Source organism: Artemia sp. Qi Xiang Cuo, chromosome 8, assembly GCF_049724085.1.
Source record: "Artemia sp. Qi Xiang Cuo chromosome 8, ASM4972408v1, whole genome shotgun sequence".
Classification (NCBI taxonomy): Eukaryota; Metazoa; Arthropoda; class Branchiopoda; order Anostraca; family Artemiidae; genus Artemia; species Artemia sp. Qi Xiang Cuo.
In genome coordinates this window covers 12514006-12538676 of record NC_142801.1, presented here as the reverse complement: position 1 = coordinate 12538676, position 24671 = coordinate 12514006, and the positions used below count along the sequence as shown (strand labels likewise).

Below are 24671 nucleotides of genomic sequence, written 5' to 3'. Positions count from 1 at the left end.
AAAATACATTTTTTCTTCTTGATCTATTCCAAAGTATGGGGAAGTTGTTATTAGGGAATGAAATAAATTTGTGTCATTGGTGGGATAGGGAATGCTTAAAACTTCAAAAAGTTGAAAGCGTCCTGATCTTTTAATTAAATCTAACGAACACGAAACTATCATTGATATAGTGTCACTCATGATACTGCATTCAGTGTTTTTATATAATTCTAAAAGACCACTATTTTTAAAGTCTACTGCTAGTGTAGTGTATGGTATCAGGGATTCCATATTTTGAAATTATCTCCTTTACAATGAAGTTACGAATTGTTTGAGCATTAATGTTTGGGACGGGTACTACTATTACATATTTGCTAAAATGCTCTACGGCTATTAGGACATGCAAATCTCCATTTGCACATTCATATGGCATAGGCCCTGCACTATCTATAGAAAATGCATGAAATAAGTGCGACGGAGGAATATTTTCAGCCAAACTTGGGTTCAGCATAGGACCCGTTATATTTCGACGGAGACATGAATCACAATTTTTGACATAATTTTGTACGAGTACCGGCAAGTTTTCAAAAACGGCAAATTCGCGTACTCGTTCTAGCGTTTTTATATATCCTTGATGGGCACCTAACAATAATTTGTTATGCATTAAGGCAATGGTTGTGGAGATAAGTTCTTTTGGTACCAAAATTTTATATTTATTTACACGTCTTTTATCTCCAGTACTATCGACTGCATAAACTATCCCATTATGAATTACCAGTTCATATTTTAGAAGCCACTTTGGTAATATGTTTGCTTCATTTGCCTCAATTTTTAGCCTGTGAGACTCTATACCAGATTCATGATCATGATTTCCCTGTGAGCACAAGCTTGTGCCACCTTTGCGCGCCGGAATGACACCCTTTTCTGCATCCCTATGGATGCAATCCTTTTTTGCATCCCTTAGAGGGGCCCCAATGGCTTCCCTCTGGATTACATGACCCCTTGTCATGACTTTCTCGTGACCAATAGGCACGATAGGCCTACCCCTTACGTTTGACCGACTATTACAAATTACAGAATTTGGGTCCGAGTCCTGAGACTCCATTTCCCGAAAATCAAATCGTTGTCCGGGTACAGTTTCCAAAAATTTGTATGCTGCTTTTATTTCTTTATCGCGCTTTTGAGCCTGTCTGAGTTCCTTTTCTCCTAGTCCAATAAAATCAACATATTGACCTTGAAGGCACTCAAATTCCTGTTCCAACTCATCAAGATGAACTTCTGTATTTTTCAACAAATTAAGAAGTAGGGCGGCTCTAATAGTTGCTTTGATTTTTAACTCCAGGAATGTGATGAAAGGTAAATTGCTCACTGTCTATTAAAACAGCAATACGGTATAGCTTCCTATTTACGTCTTTAGCTCTCTTTAAATAAGATAGGGCCCTGCAATTTGTATAGCAATGTGTTTGAGCGGACCATAGAAAGGTTTTTTTAACATGTTCAATCCCGGAGTAAAGTGCGAATAATTCTCTATTATGATTGTCATATCTAGACGCGGGTCCGCTGTGAATTTTAGAATAGCTTGCAACTATTTGAAAGCGATCTGTGGTTTTGCATTTTACACAAAGTAGAGCGCTAATTGCTTTCATGCTAGCATCTGTGAACAAATGAAAATCCTCTGATTTCGATGGAAAAACGGAGTAGAATTGTGTTTTGATTAGTAAGTTTGGATTTTAGTTTTTCAAAAGCCTCCATTTCGTTGGGTCCAAAAACAAATGGGACATTTTTGCGAGTTAGGCGAACCAAAGGATATGAAATTTCTGTATAGTTAAGGTAAAAACTTCGTAGAAATGAAGTCATGCCTAGGACACTACGAACGTCAGAAACGTCCTTAGGCGGTGTCATCGCCGTAATTGCTTTAACCTTTGAGTCCTGGGGAGAGATCCCTTCGGGTGAGACTTTGAATCCTAAAAGATTGACTGAATTTGCAAAAAAACAGCATTTTGATAAATTGAGTTTAAGGTTGAATTCACGTATCCTTTCAAAAACAATTTTTCAATGTCTCAAATGATCTTCAAATTGTTCGCTTTGCGTATGTATTGTTAGGTCATCTACGTACCAACTCAGAAAATCAGAGAAATTTATTTCGTCATTTGTTTTACTAGGGACATCCCGAAAAATTATTCCCAAAAATTCTAAAAATTGTCTAGGACTGCTTTTAGCTCCCATTGGTGCTTTTAAAAATCGGTATGACATACCTTTAACATTGAAAGAAAATAATTGGCGACTTTCTTCAGATAAATTTCACGCATAAAAAGAGTGTTTGATGTTTAATGTGGAAAATTGTTTTTTTCCTGACATATTAGTTATAACTTCGTCAATTCTTTGAATTTCCCATTGACTATCTTCAATGCCTTTATTGACTTCTCTAAGATCAATTAAGAACCCACTGTTTTCCTCATTCCAAAGATGTTTGGGTAAGATTTTGCTCTCTTTATTAGGTTTGCCAATGATAAAAACAAGTGAGTTGAATGGTGATCGACCCACTTCAATTATCTTAGCTCGAAGCATTTCCTTAACGTGTTTCATTATTACTTCCTGCATTAAAAATGGTAATGGAAATAGTTTTTTTGCTTTTAATTGGAACTGTTTCATCAATTGGAACGACAAATCCATCTAAGTCATTACCCCCAATATCATAAGCAGTGCGAGCGAATACATCTTTAAATTTACAAATGAAAGTTTTAAATTTTTCACAATTTTTATCGGCTAACTCTCCAGTATTGATATGTTTTAAAAATTCATCATTAGCCCATTCAGTTTTTAAATCTACCTGAGTTTTATTGCTTTGAAAAAATTCATTTTCAGCACAGGCTGCAATTAACCCAGAGCTTGAGGCTAAGTCGTCTGGGAGAAGCTCAAAATGTCCCATTAATTTACCTCTTAATTAGGTTACTTTATCTTGCGTGGGGTTAAAAAATACTAAGGGAAATGAGGAATGAGACACTTCACTGATTGACCCTGAAATACAGATTTGCCACTCTGGTGCAGGCGTGAACATCAGACAATCCCCATGAGCTACAGGACTTTGGTTACTAGATTGCGGTTTCACTTTAATTATTCTAAAAGAGTTTTGTGAAATGGTTATCTGTTTAGCTACATATACATTTCCTGTACAAGCGTTACCAGTGTTTTCGGCAAAAATGCGCTAAAATTTTCTTTATATAGACTATTGGAGCCTAAACTGATTTGGTTTCGACGGGTACCAAGAGAAATTTCCAAGCAATTTAAGAAATCATAGCCTACTATTAGAGGAAACTTAAGTTCACTAATAACGAGAAATTCCCAATGAATTTTTCTTTGTTTCACTCCGTCAGATATAGCAACAAGAATTTTGATTTTCCCCAAAACAGGCAAAATATTTCCACTCAAGGATTTTACAGCTGAAAATGACGTTTTAATTTTCTTTTGTGTTTGCTCCGGAAGGCTGTAGAATAAATTTCCCGATAATAGTGACCTTTGACAACCGGTGTCAATAAATGATAAAATTTTAATAGATTCGCACAATATTACATCATACATAAATGGAAATGAGACACAGTTGGTTGATTCTGGTATACTCAAATAACAAATTTGTGAATCAGAATGGTTCACAGAAGAAATATTATTTATTAGAGGACTTTGCATAAGGTTCGACTCGGCCTCCGGTAAAGTCGAATTATTTAGTGTTTTTTGGTTTCCTTGTGGTAGATTTATAGGCGCTGGGGCTAAGCAAAATTTTGATTTGTGCCCTATTTCACCACAGCGGATACACATTATAGGTTCCTTACATACAGATTGTTTGTGTGGACCCCTACAATTCCAACATTTTATGCGAGCATTATTTCTACCACTAAAATCGTTCCTGAAATAATTACCTCTAGTTGATCTTGACATAGAGGGAGTTCGGCTTTGTGACATATCATGGTTAATGTTTTGACTGCTGACTGCTGCAGTTAAAACTTCCTTAGGACTTCAAAATGTTAAATCAATTGTTTCAAATTTCCTAGCTAATTCTAGTAGTTCATCATTATCGCAATCTTGTGATATTTGTTCCATTACTTGGCATACGATGTTAGTTTTTAAGCCACTTTAAAAATATTTGATATGCGACTACTGGCGTCGTTTTGGTTGGCTGGCTTGCAATAATCCTTCGCATTACAAGCTATTCGAGAAGAAAATTTAGAGACTAATTCGTCCTCCTTCTGTTTTTCTCTGACCAATGCTTGTAATTTTTGTCTTCAACTTTTTTTTGGGCAAAAGTCTATTTTAAGGGTTCTTTCAAGGTCTAAAAGACTCTTTATATTTTTCGGATAAAAATTATAGATAGATCTCTGAGTATCTCCCATGGTATAGCAAATGGGCTGACACAACACTAAGGCGTCCCCCTTGGACTGACTCTTTTTGTATTTGCTTTTAAATTTGAGTTAAAATCCATGAATGAATATCGGCTGGATTCGAAAGTTTAGGAATTGGCGGACATAATTCCATATAATAATTAACAGGCATAGGAGGAGTTGGTTGGTAAATATCAGAACTAACTCTCTGTGAAGTCAGACGAGTCTATGCATCTGCTAGCCTAGCTTCGAGGTCTTTAACATGGGCCCCTAAATCGGCTGGCATGGTTTTAAATTTAAGGCTAGGAAATAGAGACAGCTTAACGAATTATTAGAAAGGAGTTTCTAAAGAGTAGTCAACAACACCGTGAGTAGCTGCCACCAATGTGAAGTATGGTGTATTTCTCTCTCAAGAGATACCGTCTTATTGGTCCCCAGTGGGGGGTGATCAAGCCTCCACGAGGACAAGACCTTGGGTAGCGTGGTAGGCAGGATTCGTATCTACTCAAGAGGTTGCTAAAACTACTTTAATAAACGAATAAACAAAATACAATACTAGAGTACACTTGTGAACAGTCCTCTTGAAGCCGTAGAGAATCCGAGCTATAGTCAACTTGCACCGGCTGGCACCGTTGATTTGGAAGTGGCTGCTACACTTTCCAAGCTCACCGTCTATAGTTGGCTAGTGGAGGTTACTGGAACTCTCCGACGGCAGTGATATGGAGGTTATTGTTAAACTCTCCCAGCGCACCGTATATTATAGAAAGATGGAGGTTGCTCGAACTCTCCCAGCGGTGTTCCTCTAACCAGTTGTCACTGTTGGTTCTCAAAGCTGAACTGTCCACAAGTTGTCTTTTCCCCCTTCTTAGCTTCCAAGGCCCAAGCATACAATTCTAGTCCCATGACCCCCAAAGTAGCCTCTCATTGGCTGGCAGGTTTTTGGTCATGTGATCAACTACCTTGAATAGAAAAGAAAGCAGAAACAAGTACATAAAACAACACATACCTAACTATACCTTTGAATTGGAACATGCACTAAATACCAAAGATATACCCTTAACGTAATAAAACACTAAATACAAGAAATACACTTATACCTAACTTGCGTAAGCCTAGCAACAATCTTTACATGATGGCTAAGACTAGACTGGATGAAACTTATATATTTGAAACCACATAAAAATCTTATTCTTTTGATGTATTTATTGGTATTAGAATTTTGTTTTTTAGAGTTTTGGGTACTATTGAGCCGCGTCGCTCCTTACTTACAGTTCGTTAAAATAATATTTTTTCATTTATATGATTGAAAAATAGTGTGGTTCATTTCAAGTTTTCGACGCTTTGGAAATTTCATCAGAAGCAAGAAATACAGGCCTCCCCGGAAAACATGTATTCTGTCAAATGCACGATGTTTGCAGTGATATAATATAGCTGTCTTGGGAATTGCTTTAGAATATACCTTATTTCCAAGTTGTATAGAACAGGCTGACTTCATTCTAGGCTAGACCAAGAAAAATGGTTGAAGATATCCAACCCTAGAAAACATAAGAACTCGACCAAAAAATTAAAAATCTTTAAATTACTACTACTACTACTACTACTAACAACTCACCGCAGGCCATTATAAAATAATATACAATTATTCTGGTCATGAGGATGTGTTTAGGGCTTTAAAATAATATTGACATGACAGTCATTGGCTATCAGTCTGAAGTTTGGAATATGTTATGCTGGGGTCACCACTATGAGGGACGTTTAACATAGGTCGTTAAGTCATCTCCAAAATAAAGATTCTATGTAAATTTTCAAGTAAATCAAACAGAATAACAGGTTTAGCACAAGCTTTCTTCCTCAACGTACCAAGGACATTTAATATAAGTAGTCTTTTTCCCTGGACCAATCTTATTTCTATTCACTCTTGAAAACTGGGAATTTCTAAGATCTTGCCTTTTTGTTGTTTCAAAACTATCAAATAATTAAGGCAGCATTACAGTTTTGTCAGTATTATCACGCTGAACCATGAAATAAATAAGCCAAACTAAATGGCTAAATTTGACAACGCCTTTTGTCTACGAAAACTTAAACATTAACAATTTGATCCCCAAAGACTACTACATCTTCAAAGCGAAAACTATATCTTATTTATCGTGTTTGGTGCCAGAAGTTTTCAGCTTTTTTTGCTGATTTTATCCCACATTCGTTTTTTTAATTATTTCTTAATTTGGTGCCATCTTATACCAAAAAGTGAGTAGCTGAATATAAAGGTATATTTGGGTTTCATTTTCAATGTCCTTGTTATTTTTAAGATTTCCTAAGGGCTCGGCCCTGAATACTCCTTGTTTTTTTTTTTTTTATATTGGCTTCACGGCTCTGTCACAAATAATGATATGCCGCTAATCCTCGTAATTCCCACGCTATTTGCTTTTGAGGTATCTATTATTCCTTCTCTTGAATGCCTTAGGGGAAGAATTTTCCGGGATTATCCCTACTACGGGATTACCCTAGTAGGGGTAATTCCATATTTGTACGGATGGTCGAGTGAAATTCGTCTTCAAATGTTCCTTGCGGGATGTACCCTGCACAAGGTAGTCCTGTTGAGCTGTACTTCGGCGAATAGATCGCAAAGGCTTCATTCTATCTTGAACGAGTTTTAATACCTCCTCAGATGGAAGGTAATGCATGTACTTATAGAACATCGATATTGAAGCCAAGTCAAATCGATCCTGGATTGACTGCAGGGATTTGGCAACAATGTTGCAAGAAATTGCTGCACGAACTGCTCGGTTTTGGACACTTTGAAGAAAAAAAAATGTGGCTATTTGGTGAGCCTGCAAAGGGAGGACATGCGTAATCCATGACTGGTCTGATAGATGACGTAAAAAGTATCGGAATGGGCTCGTCAGTGAGGAAGCTTTTGTATCTTAGGACGACTCCTAGTTTCCCGGAGCAGGAGGATCTCGCTCTGCTGAGGTGTTCAGCCCACGTGAGATCCGACGAGAAATGAACTCCAAGAAGGCGTAGTGTGTCAACTCTTGTTAGTGCTTTCTCCCTTGAAAAGGAAAACAAGGCGATTTTTCACATTCCTTGCCTTTGAAATTAAGAGTTATTTTGTTTTTGATGCATTGAAAATGACAAGCCACCTCGGTTATTTTTAGATCGGGCTGAAGCTCCTTATGCGGATTTCTGAGATCTTCGTCTTTTGTGATGGAGATCTTTGTCGTCGTGTCATCAGCAAAGTGGTGAGGTTTTTCCTCAATGCTATCCCCTAGTTTGCTTATCAACACCAGGAAAAGAGTTGGCCCAAGAATACTTCCTTGGGGTACTCCGGCTAAAACCGGGCAGTCTTTTGAAATAAAGCCGTCAAGGACGACTCTTGTTGATCGCTGGTGAAGGAAATCAGCAAGTCCCTTGAATAAGCGACCATCAGCTCCATTTGCTTCTAATTTACATAGAAGGCTTCCGTGCCATACGTGATCAAAGGCTTTTGCAATGTCAAAGGAGATAAGTTAAATGTCATGTCCCTGAGACAAGAGCTCTGCCTTCTGTTGGTGCTGTGAACAATTCCTATTACTTACAACCATCCTGGACGGCTTTAGCTGATCAATGCCACAAATGATGTATTCAAAGGAAATGATACAACTGGCCCGCAATGCCACAAACCGTGAGCGTGCACAGGAGACATCCATCTCCACCCACATGCCTAATCGGATTAAGTGTCTTTATAGTACCAAAAGAAAAAGTCATGCATTACGCGTCTGAGAAATTTTTTTCCCAGACCTGGTACCACAAAAACAGACTCTGTAGTGTTTTCTTCTGAAAGTATAATGCCTAGCTAATTATACATTGTTCGTATAATTTCAATAATATACTTTTATAATATGCCGTATTGATTTAAAGAAATTATTAAAGCAATTGCTCAGGAGGTTTTCAGATTCTTTCCCGTCACAGGATAAAAGATTAGCAGGTCGCTCCATGCTTATGTCAGAAGAATTAACCGTGCCCCTTTTGAGATACTGTGTATAACTTCTCTGTGAACATGAGCGGGTAATGAAAACTTTCTTGAAGAGCGCAGCTTGAGTAGGATGACTTCAAAGTGCAAATTTTCTTTACTAAATTCTGGATTTGCTCCTGACCTGATGATTTTGTTATTTCAACGTTAACCAGAGCTTTCAGTAATTTTCTGCTCATTATATTTACTTGTTGAATCATAAAAGTTGAGGGGGCGAATGGTTCAGAACAGTTTCTATCATAATAGAAACTGAATATCGTAATATAACCTAGTAAGGTCAGGTTATGACCTTACTATGTTCATATAGAAAAAGTCTTTTAAATGAGTATCTATGTAAGTTTGAAGGCGATTGTTTGAGTTTCGACAGTGCCGCCTAAAGCTTTTTGGATTCAGAATTTGAAGAAGGGGAAGTTTCAGATAAATACATCCACATGTAGGATATTTGAATGATAGTTTTAACTGTTTAGTAAATGTTAAATGGTGATGCTGTTTGACACTTGGTAAAATTATTCGGTTCGTATCCCATTCAAAAATATGTCTTTCTCGTGAAGCACATTTATTTGTAACTCTAGATAATATAACATGTTGAACCATTTCACAACTTAGATCTTAGACGTAAAAATAAGAAAATATTGTATCCGTGCAAAACTGCCGAAGTTTCTGCAACCTTCTTTTGTAACCTTATATAATCTTTGTACACTTTTTTACATCAAAAGATTCTTGGAATCAAGAATCTTAAGACTCCTGGATCCACGGATGTATCAAAAGACGTTCCTTTACAATTACGCAGTATCAATTTGTCTTGAGGGACATTAGCCTGTATTAAGTCGAATATGTAGTACAGCTTTTAAACTCTTTTGTTTGCTGTTGCCATAGGGGCATCTTGCTATTATGACTTCCCACATACTCATAAACTTCATGTCATACTTTCTATTTTTACAGTCGATCAAGCGGTTATATATCTGGGTAAGGAACTTTTCGTAATAGGTGTACCGTTGAGTAAATTGTGATCTTTAGAAGATTTGCGAATTGCAGGACTGGACTGCCATAAGCAGTTTACAGGAAAGATACGTTGCAACGAGGATGCAATGATGAGTGAAAACATATACTTCATAAAGTCCCTGACCCAGATAGATAATCCCTTGATCGACTGTGCATCCTTGCATTTTTTGCACTGAACATGCCCAACATAGAAAAAATGAAACTTGTCTTCACTCAACGGTTCCAAAGTTAAATTAACTCGTTAATGAGTTAGACATGGTAATTACCTCGTTTACTCCCGAACAACAATTGTCAATTATGTTCTAAGAGGCTTTCTCCTGTTATATGACATTTTCATACTTATGAGATAGTTGCCGAAACCGTTTGTAAACTGTTCTCAAAGGGAGAGTCGCCAGGACAATCTGTGCTCTATCGTTTTTTATCATCCTTATCTATTGTGCCCTGCTTAACGTCCTTTTAAGAAAGGCTTAGCATACGGTTTTCAACAATTATCTCATAAGTGTCAAAACGCTGAATAAGACCTTTAGACGTCACAATGACAATGTGATTGGCATGATATGGTCATATGATTGTTTGTATGGTTGCCCCGACTTAGTGGCTTTGAACCTTTTCATTCTAGGTTCGTCGTAAGCATGCAAAGGGTTACATAGACAAACATACTGGAAACGATATTATACCCATTCCGGCCAAGATGCTCCTTCCTGTTATGGGTAAGTGTTGTCTGATTTTTTTTTTTTTAACAAAATATTTAAAAACAAATATTTTTAAAACAGTCCCATCGAGTTTTGATAAGTTACCCGTATAAATATTGTGTGGTGGCAAAGTCTGTGTCCCTTCCTGTATGTTCCTTTTGTATTCGGTATACGTTTGGTTCTACTCCGGTCGAATGAGCCTTTAATTTTCCTTATATAGGCTACAGAGCCGTATCCATTACTTTGTTTTTTGTTTGTTTTTTTTTGGGGGGGGGGGGGCGGCAGTTACAAAAACTCTAGAAAACGCAACGAAAATGTGTTTACATGTAATTTTGTTATTTTTGTACGAATTAGATATATATATATATATATATATATATATATATATATATATATATATATATATATATATATATATATATATATATATATATATATATATATATATATATATATATATATATATATATATATATATATATATATATATATATATATATATATATGTATGTATATATATATTTTTTTTTTGGGGGAGTAACCCTTTTCTGGATGTGACCCAGATTGGTTATAAGCTTTAGTTATACTAAGACTTAGATTGTGCATACCGCTTACGTTTGTAGATAATGTTGCATAATGTATTTTACGGAGGTATCCCACCGTTTGGCACTCAGTTTGGGGATTAGAAATTGAAAGTGTTTTTTTTTTTTTTTTTTTGTTTTTTTTTTTTTTTTTTTTTTTTTTTTTTAGTACTATATCATTTGAATGTTTGGGTAATATTTGAAGCAGATTTTAAGCGTAACAAAGGCTAGCGAACTTTTAAAGGTGAAGTTCTCCAGTAGAAGTAACGGTTCTACAGTCTAGAAGTTATCTTTAATATATGGACGCAGTGCAACCTAGTGTCTACGTGTACCAAGGCCATAAGTCGAAACAGCTGTGATGATTTTTGGTTAGGCTTACTTCAAAGGTCTGCTTTTGCATACGACGCTACTGCCGAGGCTGCACTAACGGCGTTACGCTGCCATTTGGCGCTGAAAGCTATATGTTGATATCATAATTTGATGTCATCAATCATGTCTTTGCTTAGCAAGACTACAAAAGACATCTACAAAGACCATCTTTGTTTAAAATCGAAACTGTATTTTTAGGTGTTGGGTTTTAAGTAATTTCATCCGGCCCCATGGGTTATTTTGAAAGTTCGTTTTATGTTAAGTAATTTAGGTGAAACATACTGCTGATAAGTATTAATCTTTTCATGTATAGGAGGCATAACCCTGTTGATATCCCCACTCCAACGCTCCTTGGGTTAGGTTAACTTTACACGACCTTAGTTTATCAGTTGCTATGTATTTGAATTTCTTCTTCTTAAAATAAGCACTTGGAATCCTAAACGAGCTCCATTAGGCTTCAAACATATTATTCTTCTAGCAACCCAAGACCAAACTCCTTATTCCTGCTTTATTTCTCTCCATTTATTATTTTTTTAAATTGACTTATCATGAACGTGAATTGATATTGTTTTGACGAATGTAACAAGAGGCATGTCCCCCTAGATTTCCTAGATTTCTAGATATTGAAAAATACCTTCTTTTTTCTGGAGGGGGGGGGGATACCAGATTTACAACTTGTTCAGTAGCTTAAATAAAATAAATTAAATGGAAGAGGATTTGGCAAACTTTTCTTGTTTCTTAAGGAATGACGAGCAATGATTCATTCTTCAAAAAAAAAAAAAAAAAAAAAAAATACAGAATGAAGCTTATCTTCTGAATAGGCCCTAAATCTGCATACTGTTCTATTTAATTCCTGTAGTAAAAAACAATGCATAAAAGGCTCTATTTTGTATAGTTCGAAACGATTTTGAGTCGATTCCTAAGACCGAGGGGCTCAATTCTTGTTTGCTGTTATGGCGTGCAAAGTTTAATTCTATCTTCAAATAAGTCTCAACTTTGGCCTTTGCTGCATATTCATCATCAGATTGACCGAAGAAATTTCTGTCAACGTATATTTATTGTAAAAGAAAAGAAAGAAAGTAAAGAATAAGTAATTCGTCTCACACAGCTATATTTTTATTTGGACTACTCTTTATAAAAACGCTTGAGAAAACGAAAATGTATCATTACGTCATTCGTTACAGCGGTAAATACTTTTTTTATGGGACTGACAGCTTTGTGGAAACATTTTAAACCTGCCAAATTCATGAATCAAATTCCCGTTCTGATCCCACGTCTCTTTCATGGGTTATTGCACTGTTTCTTATGCAAAGTTTCTTTGTGCTGTTAAATTTATGGTTGAATCCTGTTTAAATAACAACCAATGATTTACAGTATTTCTTCCGATTCAACAGAATTTTCTTAAATAATTTCTGAGACTACACTGGCTAATCATCATAAAACATAAAATCGCGAAAAAGGAAGAAAACTAGGACAATTAACTGCCAGTGAAAAAATTGAAAAATTATGCAAATATTTCGGTCAAGACCTCCGCTTGATCGTCCTCAGTGCAGAATAAAACTGATAAAAATATAAAAACCAAACCTTAAAATAAAAACACGAAACTAAAATTGGACGATCCTTTCTTAGTAACGGTGAAAGGGTAACTTAGTAACGGTAACGGTGAAAGTTACTCTTTCACCGTTACTAAGAAAGGGTCGTCCAATTTTAGTTTCGTGTTTTTATTTTAAGGTTTGGTTTTTATATTTTTATCAGTTTTATTCTGCACTGAGGACGATCAAGCGGAGGTCTTGACCGAAATATTTGCATAATTTTTCTTTTTTTTCACTGGCTGTTAATCGTCCTCGTTTTCTTCCTTTTTCGCGATTTTATGTTTTAACAGGATTTTCTAAAGATTTCAGACTATTTTTTTCGAAATATGCAAATATTATTTTATTACCTATACAGAGAGTTCAATTCCTGAATCACTGCCAAATTAACATACTTATGTAGCTTTGTTTCGAATACATTTTTTTTTAATGTTGCTGACAATGTAGTAAATGTCACTCTTCACTTGATATTATTGATTTAAAAAAACAAAGTTTTTCCGGGGGAAGTAAAGAGTGAAGTTGAAACTTAAAACAAACAAAAATTATTACTTCACAGCCTATCTAGCGTATATCAATAAAACTAGTGCAAATAAATTAACTGATGATATTTCCCTATGTTTGTAGGATTACAGAAAACTAACGCTTTACTGAAAACACGAAAGTCAAGTATAAAAAACAAGAATATTTATTTAGGAGTCAAAAGTAAATACTTAGCCTCACAACAACAAACTAATCTATAACGCTTTTCATAGTCCTACAAGAGCTATGGCATCAGTAACTTTCAGTATACAATTAAAATTATTTTAAAAACTTAGGCGTAAAAATAATGAGTTTACAGTCAATAAACAGCATAAAAATAATGGATTGATTTATCGGGTAAGGTCTTGATCTCACTTACTATTACTAGAAATGACGAGCATATCACCAGCAATACGAACTCTGAAGATATGGTTATTCCTCTCTATAAAATGAATGATATCAATATTTGTCGCTATTTCTGAAGCGAGTCTATAGGCGTGATACTAAAGAGATTACTTCACTTCGAACCTGTCTAACAGATGATAATGAAATATCTTTTTCAGATCCAAAATGACAGTCAATCATTAAACTGAGCACATTGGGCAGAAGTGGTGCCAAACTAAACAACAAAATAAAAAAATAAAGCAACAATCTAAAAATGCTTTACTTTTGTACTGTTAAAAGTTTACTTAAATGTTTATTTTTAACGTACCAATACTCTATAATTGTTTTGGGTTTTCAATAAAGTGCTAGTTTTCTATATTCCTACAAACATGGAGAAATATCACCAGTTGATTTATTTGCACTAGTTTAACTGATATATGTTAGATAGGCTGTGAATTAATAATTTTTGTTTATTTTAAGTTTCAACTTCGCTCTTTACTTCCCTCGGGAAAACTTTTTTTTTTAATTAATCTCTGCTCTTTTTTGATTAAAGATTAGTTTAGAAACAACATTACCATGATCTTTTTTTTTTTACAGAATAACTTCAGTTCGTGTCAAATTTTGATGTTTCTCCTTAGTTTCAGTTCAAAACTTATTTTTTATATAGTTTCTAATTGCTTCCAATCTAGGGGAAAATAATGTTGTTTCTTTTTGTATATTTTTAAAAGAAGAAATAGACCTTTAAATCTTTTTTTTAAAAAATTGAATTTAGTAGCACTTAAGAAAGTAGCTCCAGGCGAGTAGCTTCGACACAAAAGGTTAACTGAGCGGACAGGTTTACATATCGACATGCTTGTGGAAAATTTTTTTAACTCTTAAGAAATGTGTCTTTAGGCACATTGACCAGTGGCGTCGTTTGGGAGTAGCAAGGGGGGGGGCAGTTGCCCCCCCCCCAAAGGAAAAATGGAAAAAAGCTTTTATATAGCCCATGCCCCTTGACTCTCTGGATGTGGAACTTTTTTGCCCCCTCAATAAAAAGGCTGGAGATACGCCCCTGTATTTGACCTGCCCCTAAATAGAAAAGCCATTCATTACTTACAAATAAATCGAAATTTCAAAGAAGATCCTTTCTTGTGTAGCTACGATAAATGGTATTATAAACTAAGTTTGTTTTCATTTCAAAAATTTAGGGAAGAATTACCTGAATTCTCCTTCAGAACTTTTTTCATTTGTTTTTCATCCTCTTTGGATGCAGAATCTTGCGTATGGAGAGAACATTACAGCGGAATTGTCGAGTAAATAACTTGAATAAATAAGTATAACAATAAGTAATCCTTCTTTTAATATACAACTTTGAGTGGCTCCAGAGCCACATGCCTACGCTTCTCCAACCACTAAGTGGCAAGAGGTTGTAGTCAGGAGCTTAATTTTCTATGGGACAGAGGGAGCAACTGCCTCTCCCAGACCACAGTTTTCTCCCAGACCCCAGTTCCCCCCCCCCAGGTGGAATTTAGTTTCTCCAAAAATGTTGTCAAAACTATGATAAGCCTACATAATTCAAGCATCCACTGAAAAAGGTCAACTTTCTTTAGTACATCTTTACCTTTTTTATTACTATATGGCTCGTTTTTAAATTTTCTCTGTCATTTTCACTTGGTTTGTGAAAATTGGCTCCGGATTTTACCCCCCTCCCCACGCAGGATTTTGACAAAGTTACGCCATACGTTGGGGTATGGATTTAGTGATCTACTAAGAATGTCGTTGCAAACCATGAACTGGATGACCTCTATTCCCTTTTAAATCAAAATGCTTGAAAAAGTACCTACCCGGGACATGCTTTTAAAGAAATGAGTGCATCACATTTATAAAACAGTGAAATTATCTGAAAATGATCAGATAGAAGGGGACAAAAGCGTGATAAAAAAACAAAAAACAATTGGGAATCGAACCCAAGATAATCTAATTTGAAGTCCACCGCTGTACTAACAGAACCACGCCTCTAATTATCTGATTTGATATATGTATTTTTGAATCTCAACTTCGTAGTTTTTTACTTTTATTACATAGCTTATTGAACATGCTAGAGGGAGGGATGCACTGGTGGTAATCGTGCAGGCATACAGTCAAGGATTTTGAATCTTGGCTCCTATTCTGAGCATATTATTGTGTGTTTCCAAGCCTTTCAAACAGTTTTTAGCAACAAGCTGCAAATAAGGGGCGGCCCAGCTCAGTAGTAGTCCAAACTCTTAAAAAAGAAACTTTGATCTCAATAGACACATCGAAAGATTTGGATTTTTATGCTGATTTAAGAAATATAAGTTTCATTAAGTTTAGTCCCACCTATCAAGTTACGAGCCTGAGAAAATTTACCTTATTTTTAAAAAAAGAGCGAAACACCCCCTAAAAGTCATAGAATTTTAATAGAAATCACACCATCAGATTCAGCATATCAGAAAACCTTACAGTAGAGGTTTCAAGCTCCTATCTGCAGAAATGTGGAATTTTGTATGATCTGTGAGAAGAAAGATCACGGATGCATGTTTATTTGTTTTTTCTTTTTCCCAGGGGTGATCATATCGACCCAGTGGTCCTAGACAGTCGCGAGAGGGCTAATTAGAACGGAAATTAAAAGCTATAGTGCCCTTTTTAAGTGACCAAAAAAATTGGAGGGTAACTGGTATCACTTTTTACAAAAAAAAACCGTATTTTCATGTACAAGCTATGCTCACCATTCTACCATCGGAGACTTTTTATCATTCTACAGTAGCGACAGTAAAAAGCGCAACTTCATTTCTCGAGGGTGTACCGAATAATGAAAAAGTACCACTTCATTATTATATTTTGGTTTTCTTTTTTCTGTAGCTAGTTAGAGTAAAGAACGAATAGTAAAGCTATAATAACTATATATTACAAGCAGACTAAAAGTTTGTAATAAAACCTTACTTTCCTAGAAACCAGCATCATCCATTTATAATTAACAGAAAAAGTTGGCCTGGATAAGGCTTGAACTCGACGCCTTTTTTAAAACAATAAAAAACTTTAACGTAAAGAGCGAGGTGTTGAGGAGGGGAAAGCCCCTTTCATATACGGAATTATTTCTGTTCGTTTTTAGTTTTAATGCTGCTCCTTGCTTTCAGTTTAAAAAAAAACTTGTTTTTTTTAATACTAGTAGAATTATAGATATTATGCGGAAGAGTTGTTAAACTGAATGGATTTATTCCCGCAAATAATTTAATTGAAAAACGCGACAAGCGTGTAAATAGCGTTGTAAATGGGCTGAAAACATTTAAGATATATTTTTCTATTGAACTATTATTTAATAGTCCAATAGAACTCGCTCTCTCTCTCTCTCTCTCTCTCTCTCTCTCTCTCTCTCTCTCTCTCTCTCTCTCTCTCTCTCGCTCTCTCTCTCTCTCTCTCTCTCTCTCTCTCTCTCTCTCTCTCTCTCTCTCTCTCTCTCTCTCTCTCTCTCTCTCTATCTATCTATCTTATTATTTTTCTTCTTTCTATCTCTTTCCTGAAATTAATGTCATCCTTTGGAGAAACAAGAGTGTAGAAAAAATTACGGGAATCAGAGTCACTCTTAGAAATTCATGTTATTGCTTGTAATCTAGCCTTTTTGCGTCTGGATAACAAGTTTCGGTCGCGGACTAATTGTGTGAATTACCGTTCCAGGTGCAAGCAATGACCAAGATCTTCTTGACGAAGAAAGTGACAAGCTTCTTATTCCTGTCATTACGCGAAAGGAATTCAAATACAGGGTAAGTTTTTTTGGGGGGGGGGGGCAATCTGTATCCTTAAAACTGAAAAGTATGATTTCTTCTCAAAAGTTCCTCGTGAAATGATTTTAGAGGGAAAAGTTAGTCATTTTTCAGTATTTTGTATCTCTCAAAATGTTGGAAGGTTTCTCGATAAGTCTTTGGTTCTTTTTCAACATTAATGCTCTAGGCTTGCCAATAGTCTATGTTATTTCTTTAGCAGATTTTGTTATCCATAAGCTTCTTATCAAAAATTTACTGTGAAACGTAGTTGAACCACATACACATCAGGAATCAAGTAGGGTCACTTTTTTGGCAACTTCTTTATGTTAAATATCTTTCTGTCACTTTTAGATGGAGAGGGGCACTTTTGTCACCTCTTAAGATCGCTGAAACAGGAAGTTGCGATTGTCTTGCCATTCTATATTGGTACTAACTCTAATTATAGAAATTTGAAATAGAAAGCGGCAAAAATGATTGATACCCTTTCTGGTCAAATCCTTTGAATTTATTCTCACCCTTCTTCAAAAGCATAAACTGATGCTTCCAAAAAAAAAAAAAAAAAATGAGAATCAATTGCGACTATTTTTTAGCGGAGCTACAGATGAAGACTTTGGAGAGTAAGTAAAGCTATTTAGTCTATCTTGCTGCATAGGCCTCTGCCAGATAGCTGAACTGACTGGGGATCAAGGTTGTAGACTCAAATCTTTCTGCAGCTTCTTCTCACAATATCGATGGTTTGTGCAATGCTTGTAACAGGGCTTCCAGACAAATTTCTGTTAGACTTCAAAAGCCTATGCATCTGGTGAACGAAGCACATTACCATACCTTAGAGAGCCACTAGATAGCCGTACATGGTAAGCTAAGATGGTTTATTGCAATGCCTGCCAGCTCCGGAAAGACTTCTTCGTTTTGAATCCAGAAAATGAATGAGTCTCTAATCCACAAACATTAACTTTTAGTCTTTCATTAACTTCTCGTCAGGGTTGCCACTTGCCACGGATAGCACTTTTCGCCGGAAGCAACACTTTTAAGAAAGTGTAGAAGTATTGCAGCATTTTCACTAAAAAACATTTAACAGTTTTCAGAGACAACACTGTAGCGTTGCCTATAGTAAAGGCCATACTGCTCCAACGTTTTATTATTTATTTATTTTTTTTCCAAAGGCACTTCATATGGAAGGGGTTGTCGTAGAAACTTCAAAGAGGGCTCATTCGATTGGAAATCGAGAGTTCTAGTTCCCTTTTTAATAGTCGAAAATGATTGGAGGGCAACTAGCACCCCCTCCACGCCCATTATTCCCCCAAACACATCCAATCAAAATTTTGAGATAGCCACTTTGTTCAGTGTAGTTGATTTCCAAATAGAAAATATATTTTTGAGGAGGACACTCGCCCACAACCCTCAGGGCAAGGGTTTTAAGTTATGCCCTGGGGCATATAAGGTTTTATAGAAGGCGTTGTCGTAGAAACTTCAAAACAGGCTTATTCGATAGGAAATTCAAAGGTTTAGTGCCCTTTTTAATATTCGAAATTGATTGGAGGGCAACTAGCCCCCCCCCCCCCCTCCCAACGCCCATCATTCCCCCAAACACATCCAATCAAAATTTTGAGATAGCCATTTTGTTCAGCGTAGTTGATTTCTAGATAGAAAATATGTATTTAAGGAGCACACTCCCCCACAACCCTCAGGGTAAGGGTTTTAAGTTATGGCCTGGGGGCATATAAGGATTTTATAGAAGGTGTTGTCATAGAAACTTCAAAAAAGGATTATTTGATTAGAAATTCAAAGGGCTAGTGCCTTTTTTAATAGTCGAAAGTGATTGGAGGGTAACTAGCCCCCCCCCCCCCCACCCCCATCATTCCCCCAAACACATCCAATCAAAAGTTTGAGATGTCCATTTTGTTCAGCGTAGTGGACTTCCAGATTGAAAATATGTTTTTGAGGAGGACACTCCCCACAACCCTTAGGGCAAGGGTTTTAAATTATGCCCTGGGGGCATATGAGGTTTATATAGAAGGCGTTGTCGTAGAAACTTCAAAAAAGGCTCATTTGATTGGAATTTCAAAGGCCTAGTGCCCTTTTAATAGTCGAAAGTGATTGTGGGGCAACTAGTCCCCCCACGCCCATCATTCCCCCAAACACATCCAATCAAAATTTTGAGATAGCAATTTTGTTCAGCGTATTTGATTTTCAGATATAAAATACATTTTTGAGGAGGACACTCCCCCACAACCCTCAAGGTAAGGGTTTTAAGTTATACCCTGGGGGCATATAATGTTTTTATAGAAGGCGGTGTCGTAGAAACTTCAAAAAAGGCTCATTCGATTTAAAATTCAAAGGGCTAGTGCCCTTTTTAATAGTCGAAAGTGATTTGAGGGCAACTAACCCCCCTCTCACTCCACCTTTTCCCCAAATACATCCAATCAAAATTATGAGACAGCCATTTTATTAAACGTAGTTTTAAGTTCTGAAAATTAGGTCTTTGAGGATGATAACTCCCCCACAGCCCTCAGGGCAAGGATTCTCCAATTCCTTCCCATTATTTCTTATGGAACGGATGCTCGTATAAACTTTAGAGAGGGCTCATTTGATTGGAAATTGAAAGTTCTTGTTCACTTTATAAGAGTCAAAAGAGATTGGAGGGCAACTAGCCCCCTCCCCGCCCTCTTTTCGCCCTAAATGCATCAGATAAAAATTTTGAGATAGACATTTTGTTAAAATAGTTCAAAGTTCTGATAACAAAAGCTCTAGTGTCGACAGAGCCCACCAGGGCCCAGGGGTGGGCGTTGTAAGTTAAGCCCTTGGGGAATATATACAATCAAACAATCATTAAATAAACAATCAATGCAAACAAACATACAATAGATATTAATATAAATTAATTAATAAATTTTAGTGCTGATATTAATCTAAATTAATAAATAAATTTTTGCTGGGTGGAATTTAACGCGGGGAAATTATCAGCAGGAAAAGAAAATGCTCTTTGAGGAGGGAGAAATTTCCCAGGGGTGGGTTTTCCAAATGTGAATTATTCAGGGAGGGGACGACTAAACCCATTCGATAATATTCTAAATTTTACATCTGAAAGTAACGGGAATAAAGAATCAACGGAAATGTCAGAGATAGCACTTCAAGTTCTTTTAGACGATTTTGCTCGTATCTTTTGAAAAAAGACATTTTCAAAAGACAGATTATTTTCATTTGTATTATTTTCTCTGTGGTTGCTCAATTCTGCATGTAAGGGGGGGAGACATCCCCCCACCACTGTCTAAGCTAAGGTTTCAGTTTTTATCTCAAGGCTTAAAAATGAACGCAATGCGATAAAAGCATAACTCAAAATAACATATATAGAATAATATATGCACATAGCACGGAACAATTGATCAAAATTGCATATTATGAGTTGAAGCTCACCCAAATGATGGCCCAGGGGGTTCACCATTCCACAATCTATGAAATTAATCCTGCAATAACAAAAAATATAAAGTATTTTTGAGTATTTTAACGTCTTCCTCAACTCAAACGGTCCAACGTTCTACAGCCCAATGAGTCTGTCTAATCTCCTAAATCGGGAACGGAGGAGATAAGTGAAGATCCGTCCCGTATTGGATGAGTCTCCAACCTCACCCTCCCCCTCTCCTACTGTCTACGCTAAAGTTTCCTTCTTCATGCCAAGTACGCCGCCCCCACCCCAAAGACTTTAATAAGGTAGTTTTGTATGGGAAGAACACATAGTAAATCTATTATAATTATCCAAATATAAGGTTAAAACACATACTCTGTGATAGATGCAAAATTGCTTTGGCACACAAAATCCTATTGAGGTCAATTCCAAACAGTCATGATCCCTTTGTGTCAGCAAGTGAAACTGTCTAAACCCCCTGTCTGTCTATTGTTCATATATAAGGTTTTTATCAAAGAGGCAATCGTATAGACTTTGAAAAAAGCCTCAATCGATTTAAATTGAAAGTTCTAGATCTGTTTTTTAAATTCAAGAATAATCGGACAGTAAGCAACCCCCCCCCATGCCATAAAAACTTGAAACTTTTTGCAATCAAAAATGAACAAGAATTAATTAAAAAACAAAACTTTCCAAAAATTAAGTTTTTCAAACAAAAGTAAAGGCCATTTTAAACTTAAGCTCAGGAGATACAAATACCTGTTAAAATTCAGACTCAAAATGACCAGAAACTACTATTAGTCAATAAATGTAACCCAAAACGTACTTAGATTAAATAAACAATCACTGCCAAAAACATACAACTAGTAATAATATAAATGAATAAATAGATCCTAAAGCGAGTAATGCTTGGATTGAATAAGAAAATCAAGCTTAAAACGAAAAAAAATATTTTGCTATTAAAGTATAAATTAAACTTAAAACAAACAGAAATTAAATAAACAATCAATGCGAACAAACATACAATATATATTAATGTAAATGAATAAATAAATCTTAAAACGAGTGAAACTTCTATGAAAACTAAGGTTTTCATAGAAGGCGGTGTCGTAGAAATTTCAAAAAAGGCTCATTCGATTGGAAATTCCGAGGGCTAGTGCCCTTTGTAATAGTTGAAAGTGATTTGAGGGCAACTAACCCCCCTCTCACGCCCACCTTTTACCCAAACACGTCCAATGAAAATTTTAAGACAGCCATTTTATCAAACGTAGTTTTAAGTTCTGGAAATTAGGTCTTTGAGGATTACAACTCCCCCAGAGCCCTCAGGGCAAGGGTTGTAATTTAAGGATTCTCCGAATCCTTCATATTATTTCTTATGGAAGGGATGCTTGTATAAACTTCAGAGAGGGCTCATTTGATTGAAAATTTTAAGTTCTTGTTCACTTTTTAAGAGTCAAAAGAGATTGAACGGCAACTAGCCCTTCTCCCTCCTTCACGCCCTAAATGCATCAGATAAAAATTTCGAGATAGACATTTTGTTAAAATAGTTCAAAGTTCTGATAACAAAAAACTCTGGTGTCGACACATCCCACCAGGGCCCAGGGGTAGGCGTTGTAAGTTATGCCCTGGGGTATAAATTATTAAGGGGGGTTTATCACTTATGGGAAGGGGTTTTGTATGGGAAAAACACAAAGTAAATCTATTATAATTATCGAATTATAAGGTTAAAATACATACTCTGTGATAGATGCAAAATTACTTTGGCACACAAATCTCAATTAAGTTCAATTCCAAACATTTGTGATCCCTTTATGTCAGCAAGTGAAATGGTCTATTGGTATTTTTTGGTATTGGAGCTATTTTTTCAATCTATTCATTGTTGTCAATCGCTGTCCACAAGTTACGCAAGCTGTCTATTGTTCATATATAAGGTTTTTATCAAAGAGGTAATCGTATAGACTCTGAAAAAAGCCTCACTTGATTTAAATTGAATGTTCTAGATCCGTTTTTCAACGGATCAAGTCAAGAATAATCGGACAGTAAGCACCCCCCTCATTTCATAAAAACTTGAAAATTTTTGCAATCTAAAACGAAAAAAAATTAATTAAAAAAAAACTTTCAGAAAAATAATTTTTTAAAATAAAATTAAAAGCAATTTTGAAATTAAGCTCAGGAGATAAAAATACCTGTTAAAATCAAAAATTAAAACGACCAGAAATTACTATTAAATAATAAATGAAACCCAAAACGATCAGAAATTAAATGAACAATCATAGCAAAAAACATACAACAAGTAATAATATAAATTAATAAAAAGATCTTAAATCGAGTAATTCTTAGATTGAATATGAAAATCAAGCTTAAAACGAAAAAAAATATCTGGCTATTAAAGTATAAATGAAACTTAAAACGAACAGAAATTAAATAAACAATCAATGCGAACAAACATACAATAGATATTACTGTAAATGAACAAATAAATCTTAAAACGAGTAAAACTTTAATTGAATATACAAATCAAGTTAAAATCGAATAAAAATAACTACACGTACGAAATTGGGCCTCACATCACTGCAGAGGCCTAAAACCCATTGCGTCATTGGTGATTTAATAAAAATAAATAATATTACAAATGTTTTCTTTCTTAATTAATATTGAAAATAAATAATAAATTACAGCAAAATTTTGAACTGATGAGCTTTTAGCAATTAATATAATTATGCATCAAATATTCAGTCTAATTTATTAGTTCTTTTCAAGATTGGTCAAGACAATTATAGTTTCACTACAAGCAAAATTTGGATACTGCCCCCTTCTTTAACTGTAAAAACCTAAAGCGTTCTGCGCCATTGGTGCTTCAATGAAAACGAATTACTTGCATATTACAAATGTATTCTTTTCGAGTTTTTACAGCATTGAAAATGAAAATAAAAATTACAGTGAAAAAAAACCTTAAACTGATTGATCTTTCAACAATCAATATCATTATATATCTAATATTCCATTTGATTTTGTTTACACTTTTCCAAGACTGTTCAAGACTCATAGTTTTGCCATTTTTTTTTCACTCTGCCATTTTTTCTAACTAATCGTGTTAGTTTGTTACGAAAACATTCTATGGCTTCTAGGTATTTCTATTTGAGCGGAAAACTGCACCTCAAACTTTGTGGAACATGTATTTTCTTGCATGAAACACCAAAATGTAATAAAATGTCAAGTTTCGGAGTGTTCCACCACTCGCAAGCAAGTTCCATTGGTATTTTTGATTCCGCATGGTCAATTTAGGGGGTGGAGGATAGGCTAATTCTCGTAGCAGCCCCATTCCGTCATGGTATGGTTCACATTTTCAACATCCGGCGGCCGGACGATCATATTATCTACCAAGCATACAACCACCCCAAATCAGTATCAACAAATAAATGAAACACAAAACAAAAAGAAATTGAAATGAATATTAGAGTCAAACCCAAAAATAGCATAAATTAATGTGAGTAGGGTTCACAACCCCTATGATTTCTAAAAGCCAGAATATAATTTGTACTTTACTGAAAAAAGTTTAAATGAGTCTACTGAAAAAAACTTTACTGAAAAAAAATTCAAATGAGTTTACTGAAAAGAAATGTCAATGTCATTGTCAATTTAATATACATATGCTGATATTTATTCCCTAAAATTTTAATTAATTTTGGATTTCTTAAAGTTACAAAAGTAAAAATATTTCAAAGAATTGTTATCAGTAAAGCGTCAATGACGCAGTAGGTTTTAGGCTTCTGCAGTGAGACGATACCCAAACTCTTGTGTGTAGTTATTTTTATTCGATTCAAACTTGATTTGCATATTCAATTTAAGTTTCACTCGTTTTAAGATTTATTTATTCATTTACATTAATATATATATTGTATGTTTGTTTGCATTGATTGTTTATTTAATTTCTGTTTGTTTTAAGTTTCATTTATAATTCAATAGCAAAATATTTTTTTTCGTTTTAAGCCTGATTTTCATATTTAATTTTA

The 24671-nt window shown here is 35.3% G+C and overlaps 1 protein-coding gene across 1 annotated transcript in view; it reads left to right on the top strand.

Annotated features, from left to right (window-relative positions):
- LOC148949172 (uncharacterized) overlaps nt 1-24671 on the top strand; it is a 163487-nt gene that overhangs the window by 128012 nt on the left and 10804 nt on the right. Inside the window, exons 8-9 of the mRNA XM_089093216.1 lie at nt 9983-10073; nt 17173-17258. Coding sequence (XP_088949342.1) covers nt 9983-10073; nt 17173-17258 — 177 coding nt within the window. The remainder of the gene's footprint in view (nt 1-9982; nt 10074-17172; nt 17259-24671) is intronic.